Source organism: Maylandia zebra, linkage group LG1 (genome assembly GCF_041146795.1).
Source record: "Maylandia zebra isolate NMK-2024a linkage group LG1, Mzebra_GT3a, whole genome shotgun sequence".
Classification (NCBI taxonomy): Eukaryota; Metazoa; Chordata; class Actinopteri; order Cichliformes; family Cichlidae; genus Maylandia; species Maylandia zebra.
In genome coordinates, this window is record NC_135167.1 from 36,473,678 (window position 1) to 36,486,695 (window position 13,018).

General features: G+C 42.8%; 1 protein-coding gene across 1 annotated transcript; it reads right to left on the bottom strand.

Annotated features, from left to right (window-relative positions):
• Positions 1–517: 517 nt before the first annotated feature.
• On the bottom strand, positions 518–10,886 carry ndufs3 (NADH:ubiquinone oxidoreductase core subunit S3). Its single transcript, XM_004566347.6, has 7 exons — positions 10,758–10,886; positions 10,471–10,536; positions 4,263–4,360; positions 3,429–3,578; positions 1,099–1,224; positions 893–1,012; positions 518–805 (listed from the first exon to the last, which is right to left on the bottom strand). The coding sequence occupies exons 1-7, from the start codon at positions 10,810–10,812 to the stop codon at positions 635–637; spliced, it is 786 nt and encodes a 261-aa protein (XP_004566404.3). The 5' UTR covers positions 10,813–10,886; the 3' UTR covers positions 518–634.
• Positions 10,887–13,018: the final 2,132 nt, after the last annotated feature.

Sequence of the window (13,018 nt, forward strand, 5' to 3'; positions counted from 1 at the left end):
ATTAACATTTTCTACCTACCCAGGGCTGAATTTAAGAAAACTCTGAAAATCAAAGGGAAGGAAATGCAGCACGTTAGCTCATTTTGCCAAAAGAACAATTCTGAAACTCAAATAGTGTCAGTAGTTTGTATGGCCCCCATGTGGTTGCATGCATGCCTGACAATGTTGGGACATGCTCCTAATGAGACAACCGATGGAGTGATTCCTCCCAGACCAAAACCAGTGAAAAAACACAGAAGTTGAGGTCAGCAACTGAGGTGCCAAAATTTTAGTTTTTTTCCTTTTTGTTTGAATTCCCCCAGGTCGATATTCTGCTGCTCATGATTCCAACATGAATGTAAATTCTTTAAGGACTTATTTTGAAAAATTAAACAAAATAAGGCTTTGTGCATTATTGGGTTTACTTTTAAAAACATTTTCCCAGTTTATGGTGAAAGTGACAGGTCTGTACCCCTCTGTCAAATCCTTTCAGGTACTTTTTTCATCAACTGGAAGAAAAAAAAGCCACAATATTCCAGATGTTTTACTAGTATCTTTATTTACATAAATATCAGGATTGCTGGGGGGTTGGACTCCCAGAATAACACAAAAACAAAACATGGTGATGAAGATGTGGAGGCTAAACAAGAGGACGTCACTTCTTCTCAGGGGCCTTTTCACCAGCCTCCAGCTTGGGTGCATCCTCTTTGGGATCTCGGTAGGCGGGGAACACCTCCCAGGGCGTGTTTAAATCAAACTTCCTAAACTCCTGCGCCAGCTCCACAGGCTCCGCCACCACACGTTTCAACTCATCGTCATAACGAACCTGCAGAGGGAGGCATGCTTCGGGTCAGATTCCTTCCCGTCTCTCACATTGCTGGAGTTGAATAAAGTGGACTCAAAGTAAACTCACCTCCACATATCCCGACAGAGGGAAGTCCTTCCTGAAGGGGTGACCCTCGAAGCCATAGTCTGTCAGGATCCGCCTCAGGTCGGGATGGTTGGCAAAGAAAACTCCAAACATGTCCCACACCTGTGGTAATACAGCTTTGCTCTCAGTTTGTCTGTAATGTTAGTATAAACCACTGCTGAGTTTCACAAGTGCAGCGGGCAACTCACCTCCCTCTCGTACCAGTTAGCGGCCATGTGGACGGGGACAGCGGAGTCAACCGGTGTTAACTCATCGGTGTAGGTCTTGACGCGGATACGGGAGTTGTAACGCAGTGAGAGCAGGTTGTACACAATCTGTAGACCAGCACACACAGTGAGTCAGAGTACTATAGTACACAATCAATGCATAAATTAGACTACCTAATGTCCCACCACAGCCCTTCTCTTGGACTGAGTCTGGACATGATTCTTTTCAGCTCTTCTGTTACAGATCGGTTGGTTTGCTGTGATCCTGTTACATGACCTAATGTCACCAGGCTTTAGCTCTCAGAGAGATGGCCTCATATTTGACTTATATTTGAACCCCCCTCAGTATGCAGAGCAATGCCCCTAAATGACTCAAGGTCCAAACAGGCCTTGGCCTTCCTGGTGCCGCCCCTGTGACCCAGCTCCAGATAAGTGGAAGAAAATGGTTCGCTGGATGAAGGTTAGAGCCTGAGCATTTAATATTAAACTGAAAATTTTTATTATATTATACTATATTATATTATATTATACTATACATATTTATTATATATTATGTGTGGTTTTTGGTGCTTTGGAAAACTGTACAAAATGACCAAAACACAATAATAAATACAATTATTATTGAACGTGGTGACAGAAGTATTTTTAAAGGTGTCCTAATGCAGACAGGCTCTATGATGCACAGTCAGAGGGACTACTCCATTTGTTAAAGAAGTACAAAGTAATTCAGGAACAAATGTTGATAAATCACAGACGCTGCTGTGAAACGTCTTGAAGCACAGATTGGTGCAGACGCTCGGTTGATAAATGAGCCGCAACATTGCAGAAATCTCCAGGCTGTCATCAGGTTTATCATTGAACATGCTAACTGAGCCCTGCACACTTTGAGATGCAGTGTTTGGGTTTATTCCAGATTCCCGGAGCGTTGCCTGTTCTGACCTTGAGGTACATTTGTCTGTCTTGAATGCTTTCCACTTTTTTATAATTCTTCTTTCTTTCTCATTGTAGAATAATGGACTGATGAGCATAAATAATTGCTTCTTTATCAGTGCTTATCTTTCCTCCTTGGCTGGCCGTGCTGATGATCAATTAACCCTTTAAAACCTACCATAGCACCAAATCCGCCAGAGCTTACTTTATATTTTTACATGCTGTGGAGCCATTTTTGGGAGCATTTCAAGTTGCTATACATCAATACAACTGTTATAGCCCAGATTGTAATAATATGTATGCATTAAGTCCATAGTAACTACATAATAGTTTATTTAAAAAAAAATTGCAATAAATTACAAAAAAAAATAAATAGAAAATCGTTTGTTTTTTTTACATATATTTCTACTTTAAGAAGTTTATCCCTCAAAACTTTAAATACAAAAAAAGTTGCAAAAAATAGTTTCCAACAACTGAAAATTTATTTTGAGTGTCTTCATAGTTTTATTTTTCAGATACACCAATTTTTATAAACTGCAGAAAAAACGAAAAACAATCCTACAATGCACATTTGCAAAGAAAACAGCATGTGCATCAAAATAAACTATTTCCAGCAGTGCAATTTGAGTTCTAAGCATCACAGAAACTATTCAGAAAAGCTTAAAGTCAAACATGACTTTTAAAAACACCAGTATAGGCTTATAAGGCCTACAAGTAAAAAACTAAATTTTCCGTAAAAATGACATCACTTCCGGTTACGGGCAGGTAATGGCGGACATGCGATAGTTCGCGCTGACGTCTATTTCAATGTAGGAAGTGTTATGAACAGCTGATCGGATCGGCAAAGCATGTTTCTGGGATATTATGTTTTTGTTCCTGCAAGTGCTTTTTATGCAATTTTTGCAAAGCTATATGTGGAAGGAAACCGTGACCGAGGACAAGCTGATGGCATGAGATGTAAGTACAACTCCTTTGGTTTCATATGCAAAAATCATTATTGCGCTAGCTTACGTGGTTCCAGTTCTACGGGGATTTAAAAATAGTTATGCAAAACGGAGCGTGCCCGCGCTGACCGGCTTTAAAGGGTTAATCAAATGCATTGATTACCAGCACCAGGCTCTACTTTCCCTCATAATTCCTATCAAAGCATTAATTGTAGACTTGGTCTTTCACGCACCAAATTTTGGATACATTTTTGTTAAACAAATAATGACATAGTGTAACATGTTATATGTTGTTGTTCACCTGCACTGAGAGTTCTACTTTCTTGTAACCATGGCTACACAGGCATGCACCTGCAGATAGGATGCTTAAATCCTTGCCTCTCTTAGCAATAACCTCAGGCAGCTCACGGTTCAGTCAGTTCCAGTTTATCTCTGTACCTCAAAACGGTTCTGTCGTGTCGGGATGTCGACAGCTGTCAAGTCAGTCATGTTCCTGAACTGAGCATTGGTGTGGTCCCTCAGGAAGGTCAGCACAGGGATGACTCCATCAGGATGGATCATCACCTCCAGCTCATTGTAGCAGGTCACCTACACACATGAACACAGTCTTTTAGGCCCTGCTGCAGGTTTCTGAATCTAAACATGCATTCATCCATTCTCTTCCTTTTTCAAATCAGAGTAAATCCAAACATACATCCATCCATTCGCTTCCGCTTATCCTTTTCAGGGTCGCGGGGGGTGCTGGAGCCTATCCCAGCTGTCATGGGGCTGGAGGCGGGGTACACCCTGGACAGGTCGCCAGTTTGTCGCAGGGCCAACACGCAGGGACAGACAACCATTCGCACTCACATTCCCTCACACATTCAAACCTAGTGGCAATTTGGATTATCCAATTAACCTATCCCCACAAGTTGCATATCTTTGGACAGTGGGAGGAAGCCGGAGTACCCGGAGTGAACCCACGCAAACACGGGCAGAACATGCAAACTCCACACAGAAAGACCCCGGCCTGATGGTGGAATTGAACTCAGGACCTTCTTGCTGTGCGGCAACAGTGCTAACCACCGTGCCACCGTGCTGCCTAAATCCAAACATAATAAGTCTAATTACAGTTTTAAAATATTTACTCAGGTCTTGATTAGTAACGGTACCAACACATTGATGGCTTTTCACAATAACTGTGAAAAACCATCAATGTGCTGTCTCGGTCAGCAGCAGGATTTGCAACAGAAGAGTGTACGTGCTCCCACTGTGATGTGAATATGAACTGACCTGGACCTGCTGAATATATTTGGGCATCATCTCTGCCACATACTCCCCAAACGCTGCCAGCTGGTTGTGAGTGACAGCATCCTTGGGCCTGACGGTGGCTGCAAAGAGCAGAGGAGACGACACCGTAAATTCACCACGACAGACGCTTCAGGCTGTGTAACATTTGACCAGAGTCACAGGCGCTGGGGCCGTTTGATATAACGATAGACATCGGATGACGATATAAAAACATCTATCGTTTCATTTATGAAGCGCCTTGAGGCGACTTTTGTTGTGATTTGGCACTATATAAATAAAATTGAATTGAATTTTACGATATCGTTTGTATCGTTTTGATGGCCACTGTAGTGACTATATTCATATCTTAAAGTTCTCTCTTTCTTTTATATTTAATATAACCACACTACGGACGGACAAGCGCCTGTTTTTATGCTTTGTTGTTAGCAACAACGACGGTAAAACCATTGCATGTCCGCTTGTTTATTTTCCACATAAACCTTTCACAATAAAGCTCAAGGTCCTATTGAGACTTTTCAAAATAAACTGAATCACGTGAAAGAGGATGCAAAAAAGAGCCGTCAGGTGCTAAAAAATAAACCTTAGACTCAAACGTTTGAACAGGCTGGCTGCCGGCGGAGCTCACAGGCACGTCACTGCAACCCCCCCTGGCTTCTGCTCCGCGGCTGCTGAGTAAGCCCTCATCTGGGACTCTCCTCAGCTCTTTCTGGGACAGTGGCGCGGCTGCCCCTCTGTTGGTCTTCCTTGGTCTCTTGTGTTCTGGGGGCCTCTGGATGTCTGGAGTTTTGATCTCCTCCATACCTGCTTCATGCCCTGGAGGACGGGGCTGTGGCCCCCCCACACCCTCTAGCAGATTATTACATGAAGGAACCTTTTAAAAAAACAAAAAACAAGCGCGTCCATGCTCACAGGTGTACACACGGGTGATCACACCCACAAACTACACCCTTTTTGGCTCCTACCTCAAAGCACACTGTGTTCTGTTGATCTTATATGCTGCACAATAATGTTTAATATTTAGTATTTACTGTTATATTCCCATATATCATCGTGATGTTGTTTATTATGTTGCTCTCGTTTTCTTCTGCTCGTTTTCTTTTTTCTTTCTCAACAGGTGATTGATATATGTATTTTTTTTCTGCTTATTTAGTTGTTTTTTTGCCCTTCATCCCCGTCCCTCTTCTCTGCTGTTTATTCCCTTTCTTCCTTTCTCCCTTTTCTTTTCCTCATTCAAGTCTGTCCCGTATCTAGCAAGTGAAAATAAACATTAGGACTAATAGCTGTTAAATGTACAGTTACAACTTATGTCTAAAAATGTATAGTTTCATTTTTAGACATAAGACTCCAGGTACACGACGTGCAGCTGGAAACACTTCACGCAAGTCAAGCTGCCCGAGATTCACAGAATTTTCAGAAAATGTTAAATTTTTGTGATTTATATCTTTATTGGGACGATAGATGTCTCATATTGGAATATGAGATTTTGGTCATATCACACAGCCCTAACAGATGAAAAAATGCTTTTGTTTTTCTAATACAACCGATTGTCTTGCTGATGTGCTGAAGACTCTCCTGAGCATTAAGGAAACACGGATTCAGATTTTTCCCGGTTCCAATCTGATTACAAGACCTGGGTTTAAGGTTCTGCCAACACCAATCGCTGATCCGATACCAGTGTTGAAATAATAAAGTCACTGTGAGGGACAGTTTGGGAATCAGTGCTAATAACTTCAGGGTCAATGACGGTACGGCTGGGCCTTATCATACCGTTCACAGTAATACTGGTATAATGTTGGGCAACAATAAGAAAATGAAATATTGCGGTAGAATATGGGTAAAACGCGCACGCGTAGTGTCTTTGTTTACATATGCACATGGCGGAAAAAGCACAGCGGCGACGGAGAATGAGAAGAGCGAAAGTGGATCGTTGAATGAAACGGATGAACCGAGAACTGGTTTGTAAAAATGCTGCAACTTCAGTGGTGTGGAACTGGTTTGGCTTTCGTACGTTAGATACACAACAAAGCACTATTTTTGGTAGCACATGCTAGCGGGACGTCGTTATTACCGTGTTTTTTGGAAAATACGGCACACTTAAAATCAATGCTTTGATTTTTCTGAAAATCGACACTGCCCCTTATAGTCCCGTGTGCTTTATGTATGAATTCTGGTTGTGTTTACTGACCTCGAAACGATTTTATGTGGTACACGTAGAGCTGGGCGATATGAGATTTTTTCATATCACGATATGTTTTTTTCATTTCAGGCGATAACGATATCTATCACGATATAAGCCAAATAACTATATTTGTAAGATTTAAATGTGCCGTTGCTCACAAGTAAAATGTGAAATAATCAGCAGCTTGTTTTTAAATATTTATTTCCCATAATAAGTTCAACAGGGTAGATGTACTTAAGGAACATGAGACTTTTTCAGATAAATAAAGGCAAATATTGCAAACTACACAAAAGACAGCCGCTAAAGCGTTTAAGTTTCAAAATAGAACAAATGAAACAGACTAAATTGTCAATTCCACTTAGAAACAAAGTATTAATTCTAAAAATAAATCTTAGTTTGTTTTACAGAAGAACAGACAAAACTGACTAACTTTTGTCAATATCAAATAAACTGAGAACTAAAAGGAAATTCTCAATCTCTCCTTGTTGTATAGCTTAGCTTTTCAAACAGTTTTAACAGTTACTTTAGTCTGACAAAAGCCGAATGACGAATTAGCGCTTCCAGTCAGAGACTGAGGCTACGTCCACACGTACACGGGTATTTTTGAAAACGGAGATTTTCCGTTTTCGTTTTAAAAAATAATCCCGTCCACACGTAAAGGCAGAAATGAAGGAAAACGCTGCTATGAACATGCCAAAGCAGCAGGTGGCGCTAGATTCCTAACCATGCAGAAATGTTGGCCAATCAGAAGTCTAGAAGCCTCGGTGGGAAAAAGTAAACAAAGCTGGGGCATAGAAGCAGAACCGAGTCGTATGTGTGGAGGGACAGTAACTGTGTGTATATGTAAGCATTTAAACACTGCAGAGAGTAGAATTAACAGTAACAGTATTGTAGAAATTCATTTCACCAAAACAATAACGTGGCGCACAGTGTGACGCATGCACCAGTTTATTGTATTTCCAGACTTGCTTTCGGCACAATTTACAGTGCACGCTACTCTGTTTTTTGTCAGACTGACCCAGAAAGAATAATAAGAGTAATATTAAAACTAACTAGCTGCCGCCATTGTTGGAAACTAAGCTGGGCCGCGCTATGATTTCTGGGACACAGCTGCTTCTTCTTCTTCTTCGGGGTTTAACGGCAGCTGGCATCCTTGTACATGCAGTGCTGCCATCTTCTGTTTCAGTCCGTTATTACACTCTTAAATCCTGCTACTTATTCCTGCGTCTTTTGGGATCTTACAAAGCTTCAAACGACGCGTCGACTATTAAATCAGTCGCCGACGATTTTGATAGTCGACGTAATCGTGACTAGTCGACAAATCGTGGCAGCCCTACTATATATATATATATATATATATATATATATATATATATATATATATATATATATATATATATATTAGGGGTGCAACGATATTCGTATCGATATTGAACCGTTCGATACAGTGCTTTCGGTTCGGTATGCATATGTATCGAACAATACAACATTTGTAATTTATTTTATCAATTTTCCTTCTGACGATGCTGTCTGTGTTGAGCGCTCAGTGAATCTGTGTTCGACTACTCCGCCTAGGCTGCACTGTCGAGCGCAGATCCACTGAGCGCTCAACACAGACAGCATAGTCAGAAGGAAGAGCGCAGGGCAAGCTAGCGAGACAGAAGTTAAGCTCTCCTTGCAACAGGCAAATTGAACGTCATTCAGATCTGGCGTTTGGAATTATTTTGGTTTTCATGTGACGTATGACCCTGAAGGTAAGCGAGTCATGGACTAAAGTAAAACAGTATGTTGAATGTGCCATGCAATGCTCAGTTACATTGGTGTGAACTAGTGTGTTAGCGCAGTTAGCTCGTTAACGTGTTGGCCGTCTAGCCCCATGCACGGAGTGATCGGCGGTAGCTCGTTAACGGAGATTTGCCGTGTTGTGGCGTTAAGGTCATTTCAACGAGATTAACCTGAAAGCACTAGCGGGAACACAACGAATATGACTGCACATTTACGCCGACATCATCGTAGTGCAAAGACAAGTGGAAGCAGACAAAAAAAAGCAAGCATGCTACTAACTTTAGCCGAGTCATTTAGACAGCTGTTAGCACATGATTCTCCTTATGCTGCTGAGAATATAGCCCAGAAGAAGCGGATAGTATAGCTTTTATTTTGGAAAGAGACATTTCTCTGTAATAAACTCTCTTTTCCAAAGATGAGTGATTCCTCAATCAGATACAGGGCTTGCAATATCGCTAGCCCGACGTCCCGGAGCTAGCGATTTTTTCAGTCGGGCTACCAAAATCTATCTCTTCCCTGCCCGTCGGGCTATTGTAGGAAAAATATATGTCAATGCTTCTGCATTCTTTCGGAAATGTAGCTGGGTAATTATGTCATTGGCATCGGTGAGCCACTGTCAATATGTGGCATATTGAAATCGCGTTTGAATTTGCGCTTGTTTTTTTGCTTTCACTTTGCAATCGTGCGAACTGTGTATAGAGAGCGACAGCACTGATCTGTGAGTGATGATAATTTGTGCACCAATTCCTCTGACATCGTCTTATTAATCGTTAGCTTACTATGCAAACATGACAAGTGAAATCTCCCGCAGCAAGCTTAAACATGTGAGAGGTTGATCGCGCAGAGAATCGCTGAGCTTATGTGAGTGAGTGTGTAAAAGCATTTCAGTTCTGCTGAGCCAAACAAGACAGGTCAGGGTGAAGAAGTGACAGCCAAATAAAAGCTTACCACAAAACGGAGAAGATATGACAAATCAGACTATAAGGCAAAAAGAAAGTGCAGCTTTATGGTTTCATGGACAAAAGAATTTCCGTGGCTGCAATATGACGAGCTAAATAACCAGGGCTGCACATAAGTGGTCCGCAGGTGCGCATTCGCTGTCAAAATAAAAAACACGCACAAGGGTTAGGGTTAAATTTAAAAACTGTACTTTTGAGTTAAAATATATATTTATAATCTTAATAAATGACAAATTAAAAATGCATGAACATTTTTTTGTATCGAAAAAATATCGAACCGTGACACCAAAGTATCGAACCGAACCGTGAATTTTGTGTATCGTTGCACCCCTTATATATATATATATATATATATATATATATATATATATATATATATATATGTGTGTGTGTGTGTGTGTGTGTATTCTTATGTTCTGGAACTAAATGTTGTTTCATTCAATTGTTTTCTTCCAATTATCATTTTTAAAAAAACAAAACTGAAGCACAATGACTTTATGAACAAATGTAAATAAAAGTCCATGTATAGCCTTAACATAGCAAAGAATATAAAATGTCAAAGCCAATCATGCCCCTCATTAGCAAATTGTAAAGATAAAGGAAACATCGTGAGTCATTACTGGGACTCCCCTCCCTAAGGACGATTCAACACAGATGTTTCAGCCCAAAGATCAGACTTCAAGAAGCGGCACACTAAGCCAGCAGCTGTGCTACATACATGCGGTGTCGCCTCTTTGTTGCCAACTTTGTGCACCAGAGAGTTTTTTTTCTCATTCATCTGACACGCGCACAAAGTCACGAAAGTCTTTTACTGTTGGGAAAACACTAAATTTTCATTTGATGTATGTAGTGCTTTATCTGATAGGTCGAGCTTTGTGTGTCTGTCAGCAGACAAAATAACATCACAACAGTCACAAACACAGCAGCTTTCACTGTGGACCCCACTCCATGTGCTGTTACATATATGTGGACCCTCTGGATATTTTTAAAGCACCTGTCAGTGTTTAAAAAAAAGTCTGATGTTTTTAGTTGTTGCTGTGTAATGTTAGTACCGGGGACAAAAACAACCCGTCAATGCAACCATGTCCGTAGGTACAAACAATGATTTGCTGCTCCATACTCCCACAGTAACGTCCTGTTAACTAGTTGAGTTAAAACAATTCTAACTCTGGGGTTCTCAGCTATTAGTGACAGCTATTAGTCCTAATGTCAAACAGCTCGGTGGTTCAGCGGCACTACCCTGCACGATGAGTTAGTGTGTACTCACGTCTGGTCTCGGTGCTGGAGCCCTGCAGTCTGGTCTGCTGCTGCAGGAGACACGAAGTCCTCGCAACTGAGGAGGGACAGACAGAAAGGATCAATCACAGAGGTACTGACGAGTGAATCTGCACTGCTACACAAGAGCTGGCTAAAGGTAGCATTAGCTAGCTCGAAGGTCAAACACGGAGCATTTGACAGCTGAAGACGACACTGTATTGGTAGCACGCAAACGGACGCAGGCTAAAACGAATCACTGCAATCTACAGCCTGTATATGGATTTCTAGTTAACGTACTGTTAAAACTCCTTCCAAGACCTCCGCGGACAAACCGTACCAACGACGCCGCCATGTTGGCTCTCTCAAGTTTCCTCTTCGGGCCGAGAGCTGACTATCAGCGGCCAGTCGCCCCCTCGTGGACGGGAAGACAAATGTCACTCAATGTAAGATAAGATAAGATAGAACTTTATTAATCCCTCGGGTGGGTTCCTCTGGGAAATTCGACTTCCAAAAAAAGCACAGCAACGACCGAAGTTACAGTTACAGAATTGTTATATATATATATATATATATATATATACACACACACACACACACACACACACACACACACACACACACACACACACACATATAAATACAGAGACAAATATAAATAAAGTATACAAAGGGGATAAATAGAATAAGTAGGAATAAAAAATAAAAATACAAGTGAATTGCACATTTCAAGTATTGAGTCTATTGCACTGTTGACTATTTACAAAAAGTATTGCACAAGGTATTGTACAGTGAGGTGAAGAGGCACTACAGCTTAGTTGTTCCCCCCTCCTTTGTCCTCCTGTTTCCTGTTTCCCCTCCCTCTCCCCTCCAGAGAGGAGTTAAACAGTTTGATGGCGTGTAGGACAAAGGAGTTTTTAAGTCTGTTAGTTCTTGTCTTTGGGAGAAGCAACCTGTCACTGAACAGACTCTTCTGATTGTTTATGGCCGTGTGCAGAGGATGCCCAGCATTGTCCATAATGTCCATCAGTTTCTTTAATGTCCTTTTCTCTGCCACTGTCACCAGAGTGTCCAGCTTCATGCCGACCACAGAGCTAGCCCTCCTGATCAGTTTCTCCAGCCTGGATGAGTCCCTCTTTGCTGTGCTGCTCCCCCAGCACACCACAGCATAGAAAAGTACTCCAGCAACCACCGACTGGTAAAACATCCTCAGGAGCTTCCTGCAGATGTTAAAAGACCTCAGCCTCCTGAGGAAGTACAGTCGGCTTTGGGCTTTTTTATACAGGTGCTCTGTGTTGCATGACCAGTCCAGTTTATTGTCCACCCACAGCCCGAGGTACTTGTACTTGTTGACCACCTCCACCTCCTCCCCCTCTATCTGAACCGGCAGTGGACCTTCTCTGGACCTCCCGAAGTCCACAACCAGTTCCTTAGTCTTTGAGGTGTTGAGTTGCAGGTGGTTTGTGTGACTCCATGCGACAAAGTTCCTCACCAGACTTCTGTACTCCTCTTCCTGATCATCCCAGATACACCCCATGATGGCCGTGTCATCTGCAAACTTCTGAATATGGCATAATTCAGAGTTGTAGCAGAAGTCAGAGGTGTACAGGGTGAAGAGAAGAGGGGACAGCACAGTTCCCTGTGGTGCTCCTGTGCTGCTCACCACTGTGTCAGACGTGATGTCCTTCAGCCTGACGTACTGTGGTCTGTCGGTGAGGTAGTCGGAGATCCAAGCCACCAGGGGTCCACCTCCATCCTGTTCAGTTTTTCCTGAAGCATACAGGGCCGGATGGTATTAAAGGCACTGGAAAAGTCAAGAAACAGTATCCTGACTGTGCCTTTTCCCCCATCCAGGTGTGAGTGGGCTCTGTGTAGGAGGTACAGGATGGCATCCTCCACTCCGACACCCGCCTTGTATGCAAACTGTAGTGGGTCCTGGGCATGTTGTACCTGTGGTCGGAGGAGGTTGAGGAAGAGCCGCTCTAGAGTCTTCATAAGATGTGACGTCAGTGCCACCGGTCGGAAGTCATTCAGCTCATTGGGCCGGTTCCTTTTAGGGACCGGGACGATGCAGGATGTCTTCCATAGGGCGGGCACTCTCCCCAGTCGCAGACTGAGGTTGAAGACTCGTTGTAGCGGCTCCCCAAGTTCAGCAGCACACGCCTTAAGCATCCTAGGACACACCTTGTCTGGGCCTGCTGCCTTTCTGGGGCGAAGCTTCCTCAGTTGCCTCCTGACCTGATCCACTGTGACACTGGGAGATGTTTGGGAGGAGGGGAGGGGGGGAGATGTCTTGCTGCTGAGAGAGGGATTGGAGGAGGGGGGTGTCATGGTGTCAGGAAGGGGGGGAAGCGAGGGAGGCAGGAGAGTGGGGAGAGGACTCTGTAGTGAAGGTGAGGGTGAGGGTGGGGGGGTTGTGGGCTGGTCAAACCTGTTGAAGGAGTTGTTGAGTTCGTTTGCCTTCTCCACAGTCCCCCCCCCCCACTGTGCTTTTCTTGGTGTTGTGGCCTGTGATGGTTTTCACACCATTCCAGACCTCCCTCATATTGTTCCTCTCCAAC